Raw genomic sequence first — 24,904 nt, 5'->3', positions numbered from 1 at the left:
TTGTTCCTCAACTCTTAAGTTTGGAACTTACATATTCTGTAGTAAACCTTGCACTCTTTTACACTTAAAATGGTCAGTAACATTTATTCATGTTTTATGCCAAATTTTTACTAAGTCTGCGAATTCATTGGTTACTTAATCACTTAAAAAAATTGAGCACTTTAAGTGTAACTTTTTAAGTATTTATTAACCTTAATCGGTTGTGATTTGTTACTAATGCCGTCATAAATATGCATTTAAAATTTGCAGTCGCTAATTATCGTTTTTGTAATAAAAGGAAATTGAACTTTTGTAAAAAAGAGGACATCTGATTAACAAACTCTCGTACCTGTTCAAGCTTGTCACGTCCCACGTACCGTTGAAGGATATCCTACCTCATTCGGATGAATTTATTATATGAGTCAAGTTTCACGCGTCGAGGGAAATGCCCTTGTGTAATTTCTGTCAGCGTAACAACCAAATGCCGCGTGCATTAAGTCTCGGCGCCGGCTAAGTGTCCAACACGACATGTCCACTGATTAAATTAATAGACTCTTTGAATGCAAATACGCGGCACGTAATGAGACAATTCGTGAGGAGTCCGTGGCTTACCGTTGAGTGAGGAGATCACGATGCCGTGTAGCTGCCACAATAATCGTTCATCGTGGAAGCCGGGAGCCGGGAGCCGAGTGTAAATGGCTATCGATGTTGACTGTCGGTAGTTCACGTACCATTGTATTACTTAACTTCTCTTTTTAACCCCAAACTGAGACTAATCTCTCTCGTTTACTGGACAGATTTCGATGCGCTACTATTTTTTATTTATTTCCCACAATCATTGACATCCCATAGATAATTAAATGTCTTGCTTCCTGAGTTTTTGTACATTTTTTCTAATATTAACAAGCTTTCTTCGTCATGAACAAGATATACGGACAACGTACCTTTATTTGACAATCCCTTACCACTACACATTGATGTATATATGTAGATATTTTGCAAAAGTGAACTTAGTCATCTTAGAATGTGCTAAAGGTGTAGCATAAGTTACTTAGCAGGAATGAGCTGCTAACGAATTCGTCGCTGTCATTCAACGAGTTTTATTTCAACACAAACGTATTTAACGACGCTGTAGTACACTTTTTAATTCGGAGATAATTGAATTATTAAAATATTTTCTCGCCGTCAAATTCACTTACATTTTGTCTGAGCTAAAAATAATATAGTCATATACTTATAAGTTAGTCGTTTATGACTCGGCCCATTGAATTATCTTTTTATATAGGAATTTATTTGGTATCGCAAGAAACTTATTCCAAACATATTTGGTGTTCCAAATTTTATCGCCTTGATATTAAAAATGCGAAAATTTAGATGGATCGACAGAACAACTAAACGGATTTCGCTGAAATGGATTTAGAAAATAGTCTGAACACATAGGCTACTAAGTTTTATTTTATTGCGATATATGCGAATAAAACGTGTAAAAGATAACTTTATCAATTTTATCTTTTTTTCATTATTTTGGGCTTTTTCTAAATTTTTCCTTAAGTAAGACGAAATTCAAAGGAATGGTTAATTCTAACTAATAATATTGTTTCAGCACACGCTAACTGGTCACAGCGGTAAAGTGATGGCCGCTAAGTTTCTAGAAGAACCCACCAAAGTAATAACCGGCAGCCATGATCGAACGCTCAAAGTTTGGGATCTTAGAAGTAGAATGTGTAAGTTCAACATTCTCTTATCTCATTGTCGCGTTATGTACCTATCATGTCTCATTCATCGAGGTAACCACATAGAGCCGGGTATGACTAAAACACAGCTCCTTATCAGTGTTTAAATCCGTTAACTTGAATCAGTTGCGAAGACTAGTCTTTATTGCTAAAGCATTCGTAGCAAGTAATTTTTAGTTGTAAACTGTCCTAGTCGTACACAGCTCTTGGTAAATACAGCGATTTTAAAGTTATAAAAAGTAGAGAAAGATATCTTTAACCAATTAACTATATGTGAAGGCATCTTTCCCCATAAGAAATAAAATTACTACTAAAACTGTATTTATAAAAGAAAATTATATCCGAGATATGATCGCACATTTGAAGTTACTTCCTTATCTTTTTAAGAACGTTCTAAGCTTGTGATAAAATTAAAAAACGTCGTTCAAACATAATTATATTTCTAATATCGGAACACACATCACGCTTTTAACTTGAAAGACATTTAAGATAGATATCGAACTCTCGATAGAATATGTAACATGAATATCAATTTGTATAATGAATCTATATGTTGTATTCTATAACTTTACGACTTTGTTTTAAGAGACTAGGCAGTAATAATAATCAATGCCTCATGCCATATTACTTTATTCAATAGTACTAAATACAGGTGAACTACGCGCAGGTACACAGCAATAAAATAATTACAAGAATCCTTCACAAGGTGGGCTTTTTATAATCATTTCCATGTTTTTTGTAACTTTAACAACAGAAATATTTTAGGTACAGAAACAAAGTTTGCGGGGTCGTCCTGCAACGATCTGGTGACGTCAGACGGTGCGGGCTCCACTATCATTTCGGGACACTTCGACAAACGGATCAGATTTTGGGACATACGCACAGAGATGTCAGCCAATCATATCGTATTACAAGGGAAAGTCACATCACTAGATCTCAGTAGAGGTAAGAAATTAATTACAAATTAAATGCTTCTTAAGTTAACCACTCATTACATTTGTGTCCATAATACGCACTCGCTTTTCCAATCCGTAATCAGTATTACGCATTCCTTACAAAGTATTCTAATCAACAGTCAGATTTCATGCACCATATCCCGATAGCTCTTTTCGTAAATGTATAGCTGTAGTATTGATGTACGAAATACCAAACTATAAAAGTACGTAACTGTTATAACAACAAAACAAACCATTATTTATTTGTAATAGTTTTCAATACCACTTCCATCTTGTTTGCGAAACAAGCGTATTGAATTCTTGAAAGAGGCTTCGAGCTTGTTAATTTCCGTTGTTCCCAAAACTAATATTCAAAGAAAATTGAATACACACCATATCTATTAGTATCGGTATTCGTGCCAACACAACAAGGTGACGGGTGTACGATGCCCATTTCCGTTACGCGTGTCTCGATCAATCCCTTTTTTGTCAGTAACGGTCCGGTCGGCGCACGAAACAGCCAGATTGATACCTTCAATCGATCGCAGCGTCGGGACTCGCTACCTCGGCGAACTGATTGAATCACGTCAATTTGTCGCCACCGAGCGCTGGGCTCGCCGACGAATGAATAGGGAGCCGGTTCACAGTTACACGTCACGCTCGATCTGAATCCATCAATATTATCCATTACGAGGATTCTTTAGTAATCGGACGGATCGCGATCGCCGCCACGCAGCGTGAAATCCTATTTCATCGCTCGTTTCTTGTTCGCCGACATATTTAAATCTCGAAAGATAATGGTGGGAACATATCTTCGGGTTATTGTCTAACCCCGCCTCGGATACAGTTCGAATGGGCGACCTCTAACGAGACCATGATGCCTCCGTGTTCTCAATACCCACATAATTTAATAAAATACCATTATATTGTACGATCATGGTAATGGCAAAAGCATTTTACCTTATATCGTCAAAGGTTAAATCTTTCTACGAGTATTGGGAACTAGACAATGTAATAATAACGCGAGAGCCGGGTCAGTAACGTACCGCCGAGACAAATCACCAGATTCGGTTCCGTATAACTTTGCAATCTTTTAGCCATCTTAATCGTTAATAATTTTAAGTGACCATTATTCAGCGCATGAATTAACTTTATGACGATCTGCTTTTAAATAACCGATAAGTCCTATCCTTATAAAATAAAATATTTTTACATAAAGTAACGGACGTCGTTATTAGAGAGATTAATCAAGTGAATTATGGAAATGGCGCCGAACATTTGATGATATATATAGATAAGATGTGATCTTTTCGTAGTTAATTTATAAATCTTGTTGATTTGGTCTAGTTGAAATTTCCGAACATAAGCCTGGAGTAGATCTGGAATTGAATCTCCACGGACGGACGGACGGAGTCGCGGGCGACAGTTATTTCATCATTATGTCAAGCATCTCTATATATATAGCTCAGTATATTTACGTTCCCTTGTTTCAGATAGTAATTATTTACTAGCGTGCGTGAGAGACGACACAATACAGCTAATAGATCTCCGGATGAACACTATAGTGCGGTCGTTCAGGTATTATTTAATTCCGTTTAATCTTTAATTAACTCAATAAATCTAATTCATTTATTAATTGGTACATGTCAATGGGTAGCCTTAATTAAATCAATCAAAAATTATTTGGGGAAATTTGATTTATTCAGATGATGACGGACCGTTAACACTTAATTGATTATCAGGTTACTGTTGTTTATGATTTGTTCGAATGTTCACGTAACCTTTAAACCGTTGCCCAAAATAAAAATTGTGTAACTACAATATTTTAACTATTCAGACATAGTTATTTACGTATGATTTATGCTTGTCTAATGTAGTATTGATGTTTTATTATGAGAAATAAATTGGACTTTTTGAGACTGGGCTCGAATATCAATAATAAATGTTACGTATTAAATATGAAACATAGTCGATTTGTGACAACCTGATGTGTTCCAGCCACGAGTCATTCAAAGTGGGTTGCGATTGGTCGCGAGCGGCGTTCGGTCCGGGCGGTCGCCTGCTGGCCGTGGGCGCTGCGGACGGGTCCGTCTACGTTTGGAACACGCACACGGGAAAATTGGAAACTATATTAAAGGAGCACTCGTAAGTACGCTACACTGTATAACTTGCTTACTTTTTGCAGAGTAAAGTCAGCAAGGAGCACGCGAGATCGGTGTTATGATATATTGAAGTTTTTATTTGGTGAAAGATGAAAAACCTTCAAGCTAAGAAAATCGAGAATCTTTAACAATATCAAAAAATTATTGTATTTCTCACGTCTCTTGTTAGTTCTTCCATCGGCACTAAAATTAGTGTTTGTGTTTGAGCTGTACCTGTGTATTGTCAGACCACGGTTTCATTGCAGGACTTCATAATTAGCAACTATTTAATTAGTTACTATTCTGCGAGTCAGTCGTGGGACCACTTTGTTTCAGTAAACATTCTCTCCGTTGGGTTAAATAAAATACAGTTCTACGTTCATGATATACACCGAGGTAGGTGTGTAAAATTACGGAAAGTGAGAATTAATTGACTCGATACGGCACAAAAAATCAGTATAGATGTAAGTTTTCTTAATGTCTTTCTATTTGAATAGACTCATTTTTATCTCTATATCGATCCATTAACTTTACAAATCAGTTTCGTACACATAGTGTTTTTTATAAAGATATTTTACTTCTCAATAATAATCGCTTAAAAAGCCATTTATCAAGTTCTACGTACATTGTCAAACAGTAATCTTAAACGGCCGTAAATCAAGTTTTAAATACAGGCGATATTTTTTCAGGCCAGTGATTAATATATCTGTCAATTTTACTGCTTCTGTAATTTGGTATTTATTCTTATTCGAATAGAGTTCTGTTGTGTAATGGTCGGATACCGACAACTCCAGAGGAAATCAATACACCCGATGAACAACATCGTTCCAATTCACAGTATTCATACTGCAGTTTAAGTCTGACCCTGGCGACATCTAATAAAGTTTCAGTCACATTTCCGACCTTGAATTTAGAACTAAAATTGCTTGACTCGTGACATCGTTTAGTTTCCTCGTAACATTTCGTATGGACAATTGAAATCGTGAGGTCAACATTGACTTGGGCTGTCTCACTGCAAATTTCTCTTTCCCACACGTATCGTCTACTACATATTTATTTATTTGGTAGTGATCGCGTTCTTGTGACGGTTTCTATTAATGTGTAGTAGTAGGAAATAGACTTTGTTTTAGCGCCGGAAGTAAAAAGTGAAATGTGAATAAATTCTTTGTTGCTTTATTCACAAAGCGAATTGAAGTCCATTTAGAATAAAATTGATAAGTCCTTTGTTTTCAATAGGCTTTTGTTAAGTTGACAGGTGATTTTGCGAAGTGCCTCGCTACATGGACCTCCATTGTATTGTATTCCGACGCGATACGATTGGAAGCGCTCAGATCCTTCTCATAAATGTTATGGGCTCCCCACGCAGCCAAACTGTGAAACAATGTAAACAAAGGGAAACATCCATGACAGCCTTTTGAATATGAAGTTACTTTAATATATGGACATAAACTTTTAATGGGTCAATCAATCCTTTTCTGTTTTAGTAATTAAATGATAATTCAAGATACTTCCAAAATAATGCACCAATATATTTAAGGTTTAAATGTACCTTGTATTATTTCATTAACATATAATTTTCTAACAAGCTACAAGTGTTTATTACAAATGGGTGCCATGTTATTGTGACCTCCTACGCGCGTGGAATCGCTCAGTCACTTTATTACTTAGCGCAAGTCGTCTAATTCAATATTGAACAAACGTTAATACGGTTTTGTTGCGTTTGTTTTCCGATATACCGTTCTATAATAAAACGCAGTGTTATCTTCGTCCTCAGTTAACTATTAACTTGGACGTAATTTCAAAATTAAATATATTTCACAATTAAATTTGATTACACCTTTGCGCATATTTCCTTTATGATTTCCCTTTTAATGATTAGTGCTTTTTCTTTATTATAGTCAGACTATCTCCTATGTTAAAACAAATTGCTCGTTAATTTTATGGACATAGTTGATTTTACAGAAGTAATTTTAGTCTAGAGCATTTCCGACTCACAATAATTTAGATTGTATATTTTATTTTAGCATTAATCTGCCTCAGTATTTTATATTTTAATTTTGCGACAAAAATGTTAAAATACTCAATCCGTTATTATTTCTTGTCATGAAAATATAAGTCAAAAAAGAATTCTGTATTAAATAAAAGTGTACTCTATAATAACAGTTAACTCTTGATATTTCTTTATTTATTCTTAGTAACTTCTACAAATATCTGTGTTCTGAAATGTAGATAAATTAAAAAAAAATCTTGTTTTATCTTAATGATTCCGAATAATTGCAATTTTTCTCACAAGATTGCTTGACGAAGCTAGAGACATTTCCGGCTTTGTACAATAGAGCGCTGATGTCGCGGGCTGTCACCCTCTCCTTAACGTTATCTATGCGCCGACTGACCGACACAGCGCGGACCTCGCCAAGGAATTAACATTCGCAACCACGACACATACTCATACCTGTCACTGCAAAATCATGATTTATTCCCCGACCAAGATAAGCCTAATTCCTTCGCAATCGTTACATACATAAACGCGACGAGAAATCGCACGTTATCATAACAGCTATTTGAGCGTACACATCAAATGTAATTGCTATTAAAAAGCCCCCATTACCCGAGCTTTAATAAAGTGAACGATTTCTTATGCTCATTTCTGTTATATTATGCTTAAGTACCAACTTGCGTGCGATGCAATTAACTCTACCTAACGATTTCCGTACCCGAAGTGATTCATTCTGACATTTATGAAGCAATTGTCTAATAAACCTTTCAAAAATCAGCTCGCAAATATAATGAATAGCCTATGTTATAACGGTGGATGTATTAGCCGCATTGATCGACTCATATTAACTATATAAATATATATCCGTTCATTGATATAAAATCACAAGCCCGTACTCTCAAACACAGTGTTCGGATATTATCCTTATAATTTGATTACTCGATTTAAGGCACTTAATACATACATCGTTTTTATATAAGATGATAACCAGATAAAAGTTCGTATCATAAATCAACACCTTAAATTAAAACTTTTAAAGTTTTTTTGTCGAGTTTAAACGATCCGCTTATACTTTTATGTGTATTTCTATATTAAGGAAAAGTACGCAAATGTTATTAAACTTCAGTATATATGTTTTTAATCGTCACAAGTTCATGACCACAAACATCTATATCATGAATCTTGATACAACTTGATATATGTACATTTGAAAACAGCAGTATATCATTACAATTTATTGTTTCCGGATGCAATATTTAAACATAAAATGTGTAAAGAAATTAGTGAGACACTTTAAGTATTATAAAAACATCAGTAGCATATAGACTTTAAAAAAAATGGTATCGATATAAACAAGTAATTAAAAGAACGGAAACATTATAAAGCGAACCTCTACCTAAACGTTATTTCAAATAACCTATGTTATTCATTTGATCTGTATAGTCGTAAACTACATCATAACATCTCAAACTAGGCATGGCGTTAACTACGTCGCAACTGTTTCGTAATTGGAAAAGTGGGTACTTTAGTTTCCGATATGCCAAATCAGATGCCGAGTATTGTAAATAAATGTTTTTTCTAAAAAGAACAAAAATTTCGTCAATCTACACTGAGTTGATGAACTGATAATCCTTATATGTACTAAGGTATCGCGTCGGCTTGACACTAGACGACTTTTTAGAGCTTCATAGAAAGTTATTGCATGTGTATGAGCGTGTTGAGATGGTTCCCAATGTTTATTACTTTTGAAACACTAAGTAACTGCAGCACCCAGAAACTTACAACAGATTTCTCATACCAAATCCAAACTAATGGATATTTTTTATTTTGTGATGGACCTATTAATTTCAATTAATGTAAGGAATTTATAAATTTAGTAGAGCAAATTCAAACGTAGTGTATGTCTGAAGAGAGCTGCCTCATCATTACAGTGCCGCCGCCTCTCATGCTTTTTGTAGCGGAAAGGCTATCGACCGCCGCGAATAGATTCTTGAAATTGCTTTATTGGGTAACCTGTTCCCGAACATAGTAGGCGTGTAATGCGGTTATGAATCAAGACGTGACTGGAATTAATTGTATTATGCTTTCCGTATTTATGAACGGATCTGAACCCAATAAAACTGATTTGATTATACACGAAATGCATTATCATACGCCATAAATTAAAACTATTGCATCCAAGCAGGTTTACGCCAGCGGTCGCCTACGAACAATTTAATTATTGACCATCTCTGTTGCATGACTGACTTATGAATTAAAAACAGACAGTAGTATTCATTTAATGTTAAACACTTGTAATTATTTAATATCAATAATTATATGATAAACATTTAAATCGTGGAAAATAATACATTTCTGTCCGGCTGCTTACATTCGACTCTTTAACATGACAACAATTGCGATTGGCCGCTCGTTTCACATTTACGACGCTTCCTAGAGACCATATAGGTGGATATTCTCTCGTGGCTCGTTATTCGCAACCGGGAACGGTCAGCTGTATGTGTAAACGAACCGAACCGTACCGACGCTAATTCTTGTTTATGAGCGTCCACTTCTAATATCTTGTTAATCCTTATAGAGCCTCTGACAATCAAATCGGTGCATAAACATCATCTATATTCGAAATTAAATAGACCAGTCGAATAAAAATTTACATACGTATTCGATTGGTTCTGGTGAAGAGATTTCGAACGCGTTGACCGCGTTCAGATTATACGTTACGTTCATACCGCATTTTCGACAGCGCTCCGCCGGATTCTTTTTGTTACTTAGTCTTTTTTTGTCGGTCTTATTAAACGCTCGTATATTAATAAAAGCCACGATGGGTATCTCTTAAGTGCCAGTGACACAGATTTAAGCGCCAACATAATATTTGTAATGTACGTCCGCATAACGCCTGATACCGTTCATAGTCACCTCGTAAGTTCCGAGAAATGTAACGGTCCATGCGTCCAACTCGAAATGCACCAGTTTAGTAATAAAATATAGCATGTAGTCGGAGTGGTTTTATGACCCTATGAACTTAGATTTTGTCACAACCTCTAGCCGGTAGTGTATTCGCGGCGCGTATGCATCATTTATTGCGTGGACTTGCGCCGTCACGAATAAAAAAAACGAATTATTGTTGCGATAACGTTATACTGTAACTCTATGGTATGTGCGGTAAACCAGATTCTTGAAATTTATCTCGCCATCCGCTGGATCTTTGCTATATAGATATACAATTGAGCGAAGGTCCTGAGTTCAAACAATTCGTGGAACCCAGCATCTTTAATTTCTAATCGTGGCCCCGGTCTTTAACCTACAATTCACAAACGCTGTGGCGAATGCAATTGGACGCCAATTACCGCTCCTGTACGGAACGGAAGAACTACGGGTTATGTAGAAAGTGCTTCAGTGATAAAATCCCTCTCATCTTAAACAAACCGTAAAAGGCAAAACTAACCACTTAAACGTCTTGCTTTATAAATCTATTGTTATCGTAAAGCATTTATTGCCAAAACGATTCATTGTAAATGATCCGTGAACACTTCTAAAGCAATCAAAAACTATTTTCGGTGTATTGATTGAGAAAATGATATTTTATCATAGCAAGATCGAATTTATCGTACTTAAATTGATGTTAAATTGTTAAAATACAAATGTAAATGATTGTTTTTTGTATTTGTAATAAACTTCTTCTTCTTCGATGACTTGTTACTTCATTAACGTGTAGTTCCAACTATTGAAGTCATTAATTATTGAGCACGACATCGTTAGGAATGGAAACAATAAGACATTAGTCCATTAGCGCTGTCTGTTTTTAATTAATTTAAAAAACAATCTTTGATTTCTCTTGAATTTGCAAACACTAGGTCTTAAAGTGGATTAGGTTTGTAGACCGAGTTGTTCCCGGACAGATTTATGACGACCCGAGGCTGTCAATTTTATGTTTTCACTGCGCTTGAAATGCGCCGGCGCACACTCCACATTTACTATTTGTCACAAATTTTACTCTGAGTAAGTGCGCTTTAAAATATCTTTTATTCAATTCAAACAAACATAAGAAACGTTAACCTTTTGTTTTATTAAATGTCTACGATTTGTTAAACATGTTTATTATTGTTTTGTTAAACCTTTTGTATGGCTCTTAAGATTTTATCTTCGTGAATGCTACCATGGCCTATATCTTACTACTAATAGAAATACGAAAATACGAGACAAACCTCTATTTAAAAAAGCGATATAACTTTTGATATATTTCTGATCATATATCAGAGTTAAGTTTGGTACTTATCGTCATAGATACATAAAACGGTCATAAAATGTTTTATTTTTACTAGAACATCCTGCTCAAGTTGAAAACACCACACAACTGGCTAGCGGATACGCCTATTGGCGTAGGTCGTAGGCGCAAACTAGACTGCAACGAATTTACTTACCTCTAACACGACACGGAAATGTCAAAACATGTGTATTAACTCCACAAACCTTTCCGCGCTGCACAAATCGTAAGCTCAATTTATAGTTGTTACACTTTGATATATAGAACGCCTGAATATTTACTAAGAATTCTTATGTACAAATTTACATAATCGGAACTTTGGTAATGTAAAAGCTTTCTTAATTATATAAATGATAACTGACCCTTCTATTGTTACATTTTTATATTTTCCAAGCAATATAATACATACAAATCCGTATAATATTAGTTGTTTTGTTTTTTAAATACGCTTCACTAAGCAGAAACATCAAGTTCAATTTCTGAATAGAAAACAGATTAAGGAAATATGAATACTACAGTCTAAGATTTTTGCGCTTACATATGACTAAGAAACATAAAAAACATTGTGAAGTTGACTACAGGACAAACCTTTTAAAGTTTTAATGTTCATCGTTTTGATTTCTTATTACAAAAAAGAACACTGAAAATAAGTTTAAGGGTTTAAAGCCCTCTAATGAAGGCGAGTGTTGTGCGTGTAGTAATTTAATAAAATTTAAATGCGTTTAAGTCGATCCGTGGAGAATTATGTAAAGTTCAGGATACTGGCTGGATGAAATAGTTTTGTTATAATAGTAATCTTGGTCTATATGCACCCTACTGCGGGGCATGGCTCACGTAATGAAAGGCTACAGAAATACCCTCCTAGACAACGCTATTTTAACTTTTCCCTGTCTTAAATTATTTAGCATATCAAATCTTTATATTTAGAAGCATAAAAGATTAATATCCTTATAGTTCATATTCATAGGTTCACATTCGGTATAGGATCGACATAAGTTGCAACAACAATATTTGTTAGTTGCATGAATAGACCAACTCTCCCGGTGCAATACCACGACTACACCGAAGACAGGAGTGAAGTGGAAGCAATTCCGCGTTTTGTCTGATGAATGTGTGTACGAGAGACCAATTTTAGTCCACGGCGGAGATAGGGACGCATAGGAAGGGGGAATATTATATTTCTTTGCGATCTCTCAGTCATTAAAAGTGGGCAACGCATTTGCAATTGCAGATATGGGCAGCGTCGCTTCGTTATTTCGGCGAATTCAAGTGGCGGTTTACTCGTTTGCCACCGTATAGTATAAAAAATAAAAATATTATGATCATTAATTGTACATTATATTATATATTTTATACGATCAATGTATAAGAAATACGTTAATTTACCATAGCGACAAGGGCGAGACAGTAGCGGACACAAAAGGTGCGAGCTAGACATCTTAAAGGCGGACGCGAGAGCTAATAAACCAAGCGAAGCATTTATGGGTGAAAGCGGACCCCAGCAATTGTCCATACAACGGCTAGAACAAGAAAATATGTTCAAGATATAAATATGAATCAAGGTACTAAGATGTTGAAAGATGGCGTGAAGATGGACGCGTATTAAAAACTAAATTCATTTTTATCATCATATACCCACTGAAGCAGTCACCGTTGGTTTCTGATACCAAAATCTCTGAACAAAATATATCGTCATCGCTGTTATTATCTTTGACAAAAAATGTTTTCCCATCAGAAAGCTACATTAAGTCCGAGTAGATAGGATACATTTATTAGTAGATTTTTTTGTATATTCCGCGTGTTGAAATTGCGGGCAAAAGATGTATATAATAATTTAGGCATATTGTTTGAGACAATTTATGTATATTTTATGTATATGCATATGTTTATATGTTAGCATTTGTTGCAACAGGACGGCGGTGACGGCAGTGTCGTGGCACCCTCAGTCGGGGCTGCTGGCGTCCGTGGACCGGGGCAAGCGAGCTCTCGTGTGGGGTGACTTGTGACACGCATGGGACTGCGATCCGCAGACGACGAATATACCACAGGTAATCTAACCGACTATGCGTTTTGCACATCCAGAATATTAGCACTCATATGAGCGGCTTACCAATTCAAACGCTTCAGGAAACCTGTTCTTCACTTCTTCACGCATGTTAGTTATATTCAATGTTTTTCTTATTCTTTATCTTAGGTGAGTGATGTAGCACGAATATGATGTCAACTTAGACTACAAACACATACAGGGACTTTTGGTCATTTTCCTATTTAATAAAATAGCTTTTTAATAACAGTCTTAACATGAGACCACCACGACTATGATTAAAAGTTGTTAATTACTGTAAAAAGTAATATAAAACATTATTTATTTATGCAATCAAATATTATTTTTTTATATCAAAGGAGAAAACGGCCACCTGGATTCACCGCAATAATGAGGCGACCGTTGCCCATAGACATCCGCAAATGCAGATGCGTTGCCTACCTTTAATCAACGGAGAAGGGGACGCACAGAAAGAGGATATTTCTCCTTCCTATGCGTCCCCTCTTCCACCAAATCCACTTCCCCTTCCCATCTTTTCCTAATAAGAAAAGGGTGGGAAGAGAAAGAGGACTAAAATTAGGTCTCCAGTACCACACTCATCAGACGAAACGCGGAATTGCTTCCACTTCACACCTGTCTTCTGTGTGGTCGTGGTATTGCACTGGCTGACTCGGCCAATTTGTGCACCCAACAAATATTGTTGTTGCGGGATCTACCAATTCCATTTAGTCAAGTACAGTTATTATGTCAATAATATTTCAAACCAGCTAATGAATTTAATTTGACTCAGATCAATAAAAGTTCAGCTCACTAAATAGAAAGTTTTATTGTTGTCTAAAACAGTTAGTTTTCGGTCAATACTATTATCGATATGAAAGTAGAAATAAGACACTAAATAGACAAAAAGAGAATTAATTGTTTTTATCTTTTAACTACCGATCATTAGCATATAACATTAGAAATTTCGATTACAAATTTCCATTTATCATTTGAAGTATTAGAATGTTAAATTTTATTTTACAGTAATTGATTAATGAATATTTAACTCCGAGATAAGTCTTTAAAGTTACTTTTGTGTTTAAATTTTTTAGGAATTTAATCGACATTTCAAAAATCACAATAGTTTTGTTTCCTTGAATTTCTAAATGAAAATTTTAATATACTTTCAGCCGAATCTTTGATATTAATTGCATGTTGAGATATTAAGTCAGTCGCATGGCAGTTTTGTGATAAACGTCCTTGCGTGAACATAGCGATTAAGGAATCAGTCTGAAATATATATTCATTTATGACTGTACCAATGGGAATAAAGCTAAGGTCATTGCACGTACAGTCACCTCGAAGTTTAATTAATTTTAGGAACTAAATAAATATACGAATATTTTTCGTAATCAAGAAACATAATAATTTGATGTTTTATATTTGTTGATTTGATCGAATGTATTATTGATCTCTCCGCCACTAAATTAATCCCATTGAATATTCAGTTTGATTATTTTTTTAAGATTGACTTTTTAAACACATACAGTGTTTAAAAATATATGTATTTAAAAGTGGCATATCTTCATTAATTTATATAATAACCTATAGATCCGTTAATGATAACTGTAATTAAGAAATTTGAAGGTTTTTGCTTAGTTAGTTTTTCGTACGCGAAACGTTAAAACTACATATAAAATGTTGTACTAAAAGGGTTATAGTTGACATATACTCTGGACACGTACAGTTCTCGTTCTAGTGCGAAATCTCCGCCTACGATAGTTTGTTAGTCTGCGTGTTTTTACGTTCATAAACATAAATCATGATTATGCGCTCCGCAAGTGTAATGTCCAACTGCACACAAAGTACGTACGTTTTGCTTTTATTATTGTCTAAATAAATGTAAGTTATTCTCACTGTTATTACTCGATGTAGAAAGTTGTGAAAATACAAGTAGCTTATGTTATGAGATAGTTTAAAGAAACAAACTTTGGCCGCTTCGTTTCAAGAAATAATTTGGGACCATATAAGTTCAGAAAAACGCATATAAATATTATAATCTCGTGAATTTTACATTTGAATACAAAATGTGTTAACTTCGATATGATTTATAGCATTTTTTTATTTATATATCTACAAAAAGGTCCTAACAAATCAATTTACTCTAAATGATTAAATCAAAGCGCGGACTCAGTAGTTATACGCCATATTTGTACTCAGCTTATAAATCTCTGTAATTGCATTACTGCAGGTTTAATCAGATGATTACAGTTGTTCAGTCGGATGTTATTTACTTACGTTATATAATTAATTGCATGTCAACGGTCAGCGGTGCGAAACCACAAGGGTTCAGTCTTTTATATTTTATATTACAGTGTCGTGTCAAATACCCTTGCATTTGTACTTTTTTATTTCGTATAAAATAATTTCTCAGGAAAGTATGAAAATTTAACAGGCAAAATTTGTAAAACATCCATTGCAGTTTTACTAAACAGAAATTTCTTAGGTCTATCTTTACACCGATTCCTATACATGTATGTGATTGATTACTTGACAATATCTTGTTTTAAATTTCCGTGTATCTGCACCATTTACATTCTAGTGCAATGTGACTCCCTTTGTCACATTTTGTATTTATAATATTAATTTATACATTTAGTTTGTGTGTTGCCATCCTTGAATACAAGTCGCAACATTTATCTTTCCGAATTAGGAATGTCTATGAGCTTACAGTTACTTGCTTGCATTCCCAGGCCCTGTGGGCAGTACATCAAAGGCCTAAAAGTCACTTATCGCAATTGTTGACAATGTTTATAAGGACGGTCAAGTTACAAACCATATCTGGTTGTAGCAACAAGTCGTCCTAATGCTTCTACGCAAAACGACCTCAGTTTATTTTTGTTGATTGTTGCGATGGATATTAATAAATAAAATAACAGGTGACACAACACATACATATGTATACATATGTATTTTAATGTATTTTAATGTATTAACCATATAAACGAGAACAATCTAAGATTCGACCAAGATATTGATCGGTAAGTATAATTTGTATAGCAGAAGAAACATTAAAAGCTCATTGACCTTATTATTGCAATCTAGAAAGGCTGAAACACTGTCTTAAAAACTTATTTCTTGACTACAAAGGTCCCCAATGAAATTAGAACTCTCCTTTAAAATATACAGAAAGGTAATTGTGTATTGAATCAAAGAAACTCTTATTGTACGAACTCTATTGAATATCTCGATGCAAAAAGCAATCTTAGAGCGCAGTCAAAATGTAATTTATCAAAATTAGATCCATTAATATTGTACAAAACAATAATGAGCTCACGAATAAAACACATCGTAATCTAATATTTTGGTTGTTAATAAAAGCACATCTCCGCTGGCAATAATAAGTTAACGGGACACGTATAGTTTCGCTAATAAACATGCAACGTATTGACTGACAGCGCCTGCCGCATTGTAATTTCACCGTAATAACAGATGCTGACCCATCCGGTGAACATCTCACGATAATTCAGCCATTAGGTTCATAAAAAGAAATGGTTCGGCAACGAACAATACCGCACCGCCGATAAGTGAAAGCGCTTTCGACTTTCGTTAAGTTTTTGTGCGAGTTTATGTGTGGATTTTCGGTCACATTGTCTGGCGACATGAATCCGCTAAAACGGCTAATGGGCCACTGTTAAGACGCTTGTACAATATCTGATAATTTTTATTTAAATATTTATTTATAATGTTATCGTAGTGGATATTGGCACCAAATAAGGTGTGCCATGATAATTTGATGTGTTTATGACAAAGTTACGTAATAAATATGTACATTTGTTATTTATCAATTTGAATAAAAGAAATTCATAAAAGAATCATCAAAATTCCGAACCTGTTTACTAAATTACATAAATAAAACAGTTGAAAAATTTACCTCAGTATATCCGTGTACCGCAATATCATAAATTCTGGAACTAAATTAACATACACTGAAAGCTAATGGTCAGATTTAAATTGGAATGTTTATGATATAGCGGAAAACTTACGCATCCTTATCTGTGACTTAGTTTTAAATTAATAAATTATAATTCAAACATGATAAAGATACACATATTAAGAAGCAGGTATTGGTTTTAAATTATATTGTCAAAGATTCAAACGCCTCACTAACTTTATAATACACATAAAAATTTGAATAAATATTACATCAGATAGATCAGAACTATTTGTAAATTCTGTTTATCAGAGCCGAGGTAGCACTCGATCAAAGCCTGCCGCCTGATTTCATCACAACGTCGAAAACATGAACGAATTTTAGAGGCTCGCATTACGCTTTTCGCATGATTGGATTACTCGCAACACGCGGTGAACCGTTCACAAACCGTTTGTCGCCAAAATGAAGCGGAAAATTTAATAGTCCACTTTTCAGTACGTGATCAGCATTTTACTTTTATTATCTCTACAATGATGCCCCGCTTTCGTTTCCCGCCGCACCGGGGACAAGTTAAGTGTTTGTAGTGGAACGTTTGGCTTTCGTTTTATTCGTCCTCTCGCGACCGCATATCAGAGAAAAAATATCACAATGCAATTCAATTTGTAACGTCTTTGTATGCTTAATTAGAAATTTATATAAAGACACACAATGTTACACGTAATCGAACATTCTAAAATACTGTTCGGCTGTCGACTTGTGTGGCTACAAACATATCGGCGGCGTACGTATACGTGTGAGAGACGGCAATTTTAACATCGTTAATTCATTCGTCGCTCTTTCACTTTAAAACGGAAACATTTCGATGTACAAAATCAGGGACGGTAACGGTGTACCGACCAGTTGGAAAATTATCAATGTTTAATTGACGTGTGCGTCGTGTGGCATTTGTTTCATGGTGTATGTACGCAACGACAATGCGACTGTGAAGTTAAAATTGTGATCGTCGAAGTGTTTCGGAACCGGCGCGGCGGACTGCGGTACCGTTGGCGGCCGAGCAGGCGAGCGGCCAAGTGGCTGTGCGGGCAAAGATTTGGCGTAATGACCTACGGCTACGTCGTCGTCTCACCGCTCGTTGTCTCAGATCTTAATCGCGTTTACGCTCGCCGCTCGCGGAGACACGCCGTCGCATTCTACGACCGCAAGACGCTCGTCAATCGCCTCATCAACCTGATTAACTAATCATATCTTGGTTGCTTTACGTAACTGGACTTATAATCTTCCCTATTTGCCGTTTGAGTGTTCACTTTTTGTGCGTTTCTACTCGTGCTTATGTCTTTAACATAGACCATAATAACTGGACCGTTGCATCATACGCGACCGGTGCCTTATAACATAGAATTTATCATATTCAGTATTATAGTCACACACAATATCAAGACAGTATATTAATTTTGTCGTCAAAATTATGTAAATCAAATGTTGTCATATCAAGTTTGTGTTGTTTACAATAACGTAAAAACGTAAACGTGTTGGAAATTTCATTTCGCCCTTTTTTTTAATTTGTTTAATAATATAAAACGTAACTACTGTTATAATAAAGGTTTTCAAGTCCTACTTAAATAACTAACGGTATATAAAAACTTTAATTAATTAAGTTATTTTCAACGCTAATTGAACACTTGTAGAATTTAAGTCTGCAGTGGCTTCGAATATCGGCACTTGACACGGCATTAATATAACCGTAGGCAACATATACACATGGAGCAATTTAAAATTACCGTTCTAGGAATAATTATGTTTTTTTTTTCGGTGGCAGTAAGGCCAGTAGTCCTCACGCAACACTAATATCGGCGGCCGGAGGCGGGCTAATAGCAGTTATTAGTAAATCAGTCTGAGAAATCGACAACAATGAGCACGAAATACCCTCATTGCTCTGCCTCATTCATTTAAGTTTTTGTTACTAGATTCACAATGTGTGTCATCTTTTCACTTAATGATTGGAGAAAAATAACAAGCCTGCAATCGTAAATGTCTATCATTTAATTGCGTTTAAAAAAGTTCAAAAAATATTTAAAAAATCATCAAAGTATAATTAGAATAACCATCAAATATAAGAATTTCTAATCGATACCTTGATTTGGTCAGTACGTTACTACAAAAGACAGCACATGTATGTTTTGATTTTTAAACCAACAACAGCAGCATAATCTCGCCCGTGGCTCAGAGGAGTATACTGTGCTGTCTATACCAGCCACTGAGATTTCAATAGCGTCCCCTTCTTACCATGCCTTAGTATGAGGGAGGGTAACCGGGTTACGTGAACTGTCCGGCCTGTGCGGTCGCCCAATCGCGCCCTATCTTAACGCCAGTGGCTGGTACTGAAGGGCAAAGACCATGGAATTCCATTCGGCGAGTTCCTGACGCACCTCGCTCCATTTAAAAACACTAATGTTGTAACTATACGTTATCGCTCACCGTTAAGAAAGCTCTTAAGAAGTAAGAAAAATGCACTTAATAATTCATGTTTTACCTAAAAAGGCATTAAAAACGGTAAGAAACAAACCAGTGGCAGATTTCTGGCAATGATGCATGTTATCGCTCTCATCTGGGAAGACGCTGTCTACGCAGATGGAAGTAGTCTTGGTCATCCTCCCCGTTAACTGAAGCTGTAAAATGCACTTTGAGTATTTATCACCATGACTTAACACAAATTAAACAACTCTCCAAGTAAAATGTCTAGCGAAATGTCTTTTACTCACGTAAAGTAGTTTAGTCGATATTAATGTACTGTTGTAAACTTTACGACTAAAACTCATTAATATGAAATAAAACGAGACTTGAACAGCGATATCTAAAATCTGATTAAAAAATATTTAAATTAAAAATTAAAATTTCTTTATGGAACATTGATAGTGACTTATGAGCCAATCTATCCAATGACTTTAATCCAAAAACGATGGACTTTAACGTTTTTAATTCAACTTTTACTTTAAGAAGTAGGATAAAATTACACACAAATAATAAAACAAATTAAATTTAAAACAAATGTAGACTTAAACAGTTGTGCAATAAATAGAACGAGTAGGCGGTTACTTAATTAATGTAATGAACATCGCAGCCTATAAACATGCACTTAGTGGCCCATTAAACTGTATGTCCACCCCAGAAGCATTAACGTCTCTTCAGCTGTTTACTAGTGAGCTCTTATCGCTATATCACAATCCCTTTACACATATTGCGGACAAAAACCTTCGCGAGCCTTAACGTTTAAGATCTTGAAATGCCTTCACATAAAATAGAAGTAAAAATAATAAGTTGGAATCCTTGCTATCTTTTGTAAATTACACATTTGAGCATCTTTGTACTCTGTAGCTCATTTTCAACCCAATGTTAAGATTGCTTAGTTATCAGATTATTTGAAATTTACTGGTATTTCTGATTATTCTTAAATGGGATACTCTGGTTTACGACAATGCACTAATGGCGGGATTAAAACCCATGACCGCTTGATCGAAAGTCTTTAACATTTGGGCTATCGACGCTTTAATTCACAGTAGTTTACAATCAAATAAAATTATCTGGTAATTAAAAAAAACTTAATTGAAATAAAACGGAACAGTCAAGTCAAGAAGTCGAATTATAACTGTTCTCAATCTGGCATTAGCTATAGTGTTGCAAACAGTTACAGTGATTCGGATTATTGTTCAAACAACAATTCAATTAAATTCAGGACACCGCGTCCGTTTAAAACACCGCCTGCCGCCGTGTGCAAATATACAGCAACTATTAAATAACGGTCGGCCCACAATGAACGTATCAATTTCAGTTTGTTTTGCCGTAACTAAACACCTCGTAGACGTTATCTTAGCTTAGTTTAATAAATTAAGCCTAACTCACGTACAGGATGTGACGTATATTTTTTGTCGCTCGCCGACAGGGACGCTTATTTATTGAATGCTCGTCTGATGATTGCGACTTGACAAGATCCTTGCTTGTTTACTGCTTACGGTTCTTCTAAGTTCCGTACAGCTAGTTAATAAAGATATAAACTAGTCTGTATTTCATAATTCAGTTTTTACAAGATACGTTTACTTTTTTATTTCTTAATTATTTAGTCGCAAAGAAAGGAGTAAACGCAACGAATCACACCTAGCATCTACGTAATTATTTTTATACATTTAGGTGTCTCTGTTCAATAAAATAATTTACTAATTAATTAAAATTTAAGAGAGCTTGTTATTCTTTTTCCTCAGGCCACGAGTGAGGAGGTGGAGTCGGAGACGTTCGCGGAGGGTGCAGAGGTTCTGGACTTCTTGCGCGGCGTTACCACCGACCTGCTGCAGCGCTTCGCGTAACTCACTCTGTCCGCAACAACACGACGACTCTTACCAGACACTATTATTCTCCAAAATCATGCACCATATGAATATAAGCCTTAGTTTTACTGCAACACTATATCTATCAATGTGTAAAATTTGCAGTTCATTATTTAGTAAATTTGTGAATTTTTTTTTAAATGTAAATTATAAGAAAAGGTGCTTTAACACATGTGATCGGGTTACACGCGGCTACAAAAAAGCCCTATTTTATAAAAAAAAAAACGTTTTAAATACGAGTTTCTACGTGCTATAAAATATTTTCCAATAATTATGAGTAAGCGACGTACTGCCTTTTTTAAATAACTTTTCGTATTTCAGAATGTTTCGTGTTAAATTTTCAGTGTTTAAATTAAATACGCTATGTATTTGGATGAGAAATTGTTGTATGTAAATAATTAAGTAATTGTGATAATTTTTTTGCCAAACGGTTATATTCTCGGACGTTCAAAAATGCATGCCGAAGTCTATGTACATAATATCTAGCTTTATGATGTTGTTAATTGTAAAGTAACGTTTAGACAAAGAAATAACGATACATTTTTTATACGTCCACAACAATATAAATTAGGAAAAACTAGATTTCCAATTAAGAATAGCGTTACAAATAACGCATCGTCGCCGCGGTTTGTTAAAATCTTACGCACAATGAATGATAAATTAATAGCCCGCTATTATTTATTATCAACGTGACATCATATTTCTTTAGCGGGAGCGCGCGGCCCACCTGCGCTCGCCGTTCACCGGCTCATTAGCAAACAAAGATCGGGCTTCGACTTCCGAAAGAGGGATGAAACGATACAAGGAAACTATCTATACTTGTATTTGGTATTGTAATCATGTATCAATTACAACGTATTACAATCGGATTGTCGATACTGAAATCAAGTTAGAAAACAGGGAAAAATGAAAAAAAAATTTGAGTACCTTTGTATAAAAATCGATCTCGGTTTTTAACATAAAATACTATTAAATATATACGGTATCGCTTTGTCCCTTAACGATCATATATCGCGATCAATAAACCGCGAACATAGCAAAGATTTCGCGCTCACAACCGCATGCACACACATCCATAATCCCGTGACGTGTATTTTGACAAACGCGTTCGGCCGCTTTTTTCGCGTCAGTTTTTGCCGACATTTTTTTTTTTATCTCCGCCCGGCAGTCCGTTGAACCTGCGACGTTTATAAAGAGCTATTTTCACATGCAATTACACGTATAGCCGACTTAATTACCCGAAACCGCTGCGACGCCGTCGCCGACGGGACATGGAAGCCGATCGAAAAAACGACCTAATCCGGCGCCGGTTAAATTACGCTTCGTTAACCTTAGCCGCGGCTAATAATAGCATAACTACTGCTTTGCATGGTAATGCAGCGCGGCGCCTCGTCTCTCTACGTTCAAAAGTTTCTTGCCAACAGAACATGTCATTTCTTCATAAAGTTACGAAATTTAGCCTGTTTATTTCGACAGGTATTAAATTTCTGTAGGCGTTCTAGCCATTTTTCTAACCTAGTCAATTAAGCTCGATTGGTAAATGTGTGTACAATTCTATATTATGTGATAATTTATATTTCATTTTTTTTAAACGGAACTACTCGTATGTTTATAAAAACAAAACTTATAGTATATGTTACGCCACAATATTTTTATTGTGTTTTGAAAGAATGCGCTGTTATATTAAAATCTTGAATAATTTTACAATTAAAGAATATGAAAATGGAAGACAAACACTACACAATTACAAACTAATGTAGAAAACCACAATAACCTTATGCATATTAATTCTACTTGTGAAAATTGTTGCTTATTTTTTAGCAAATAACCTTACATTGACCTATCAGACAAAAAAGTAGTCTGGACAAAATTGTAGTTTTAGTTATTTACAATATATTTAAAATTCATCACAAAATTTTCTGTGCCTTTTTACCTATAAAGTACTTATCAAATTGCCAATATGTAGAAAAGTAAACGATTACCGTTTGCTACTATATGGTAGTCTGCAAATATTTTTTTACTAAATCACAGGTAAGTTATATACTAGTTATAAGCATATTAAATAGACTGTTATTGTATGTAAATAAACAGCTTATTTTATTCCTAAAGGTACGTTTGAACTACGACACTAAACACGGTACATTCAGTGTTATACATCGAATGTCTGTATGAACACGTGTCTCTTATTGCAAAATTTATTGCTACACAATAATAAGCTCCGCGACAGCCGCTGTGTAAAAATACGCTCTAGTGTAAATATTACAGACATTTATGTCGTAATCTAATCGGAACTTTCAACAAATTTTTATCATCTAAACAGTATCCACTGAACTGATATATGTATAAAAATATTGTTGTGATATGTAAACGGATATTAAATACTCCGTTTAGCATTTTGTAATTGCGCACAGATGATACGAAAATAAACAAATAAGGATTTTAATCATAGATGTAGATGGATACTACAGTCACAAACGACCTAAAACATTTTTAGTCAACAATGCTCCAGATAATTGTTTATGTGACACTATCCATACATTTCCACCATCTTTTTACCCTAGATGCAGACATGATTATATTTTTAAATACACAAATGTTCCACAATCCTTCTCGGTCGTTAGTGTGAGTGTGTGCAGTCAATTTGAAATCTAATATTTATTTAACGGTACTAGAACCGTTTTGATGGTTTCAAAAATAAAAGGCGTCATTTCACCTATGGTATTAATGTCCCCGCAGATTACAATGACAATACTTTCGGTCTAAAAAGTTAGGAATTTCCTGTTACAATTATTAAATATCCAAAGTTTAAATGACATATTATTTTGTTGCTTAAACTAGCAACACCAACCAACCACCAACCACCAAATGCGTAAACCAAATGTGTAAACATTATGTAAAACTATTCTGTTTTTCCAATAAATTAAAACAATAACGTGGCTGCTATTTTGCAATATAAAAATCTCACTTATATAAATGTAAAATTATAATTTTTTATAAATAATATTATATTTATAAAAAATATATAATTTAATGTGATGTAAATAACAGAATAATTTTATAAGACTGCAATGGTAGCGGGAAATATTAATTCTTGGTCATCCTTCGAACTGTTTTTGCTTGTAAAAGAGAGGCCCATGCGAGAATAGGCCTAAGTATATTGGGCAGTATAAAAGACTTATGTAGAGTCTTTCCACAGTAACTCAGTAGTATTCCAGCATAATCATGGTTTATTAATAAAAACATTAAACAAAAAGTCTTTTTATATTGTAATAAAATTCTGACAAATATCGTTGCTAATTTTACGGGGACTTCGATGGGCTGTAAGCTCCGCATAATTTAATTAATTTTATGTGAAAATTTTTCAGCGTGTTTTTATTTTTGTCGATGTTTACTAAATGGATTGTGTATTCAATATGCGATATAAATAAGTACATATATTATTTTTTCACTTCGTTTTATTTACCTAAATAAGGAGAACATAATAATCGAACCTTACGACAAAATTATACAATTAAATCTTTAA

General features: G+C 34.7%; 1 protein-coding gene across 3 annotated transcripts in view; it reads left to right on the top strand.

The window, feature by feature from the left end:
* Positions 1–21,580, top strand: part of LOC106718699 (autophagy-related protein 16-1) — a 123,529-nt gene extending 101,949 nt beyond the window's left edge. For all 3 annotated transcript variants that reach the window (XM_014512868.2, XM_014512860.2, XM_014512876.2), the window contains 6 exons: positions 1,583–1,703; positions 2,478–2,657; positions 4,141–4,225; positions 4,646–4,792; positions 12,961–13,096; positions 21,259–21,580. In XM_014512868.2, the coding sequence (XP_014368354.2) occupies positions 1,583–1,703; positions 2,478–2,657; positions 4,141–4,225; positions 4,646–4,792; positions 12,961–13,054 (627 nt within the window). In that variant the 3' untranslated portion in view covers positions 13,055–13,096; positions 21,259–21,580. The remainder of the gene's footprint in view (positions 1–1,582; positions 1,704–2,477; positions 2,658–4,140; positions 4,226–4,645; positions 4,793–12,960; positions 13,097–21,258) is intronic.
* The last annotated feature ends 3,324 nt before the right edge of the window (positions 21,581–24,904 follow it).

This window comes from Papilio machaon, chromosome 9, assembly GCF_912999745.1.
Source record: "Papilio machaon chromosome 9, ilPapMach1.1, whole genome shotgun sequence".
Taxonomy (NCBI): Eukaryota; Metazoa; Arthropoda; class Insecta; order Lepidoptera; family Papilionidae; genus Papilio; species Papilio machaon.
Note: the sequence above shows the minus strand (reverse complement) of the source record. Positions and strands in the feature narration are given on the sequence as shown.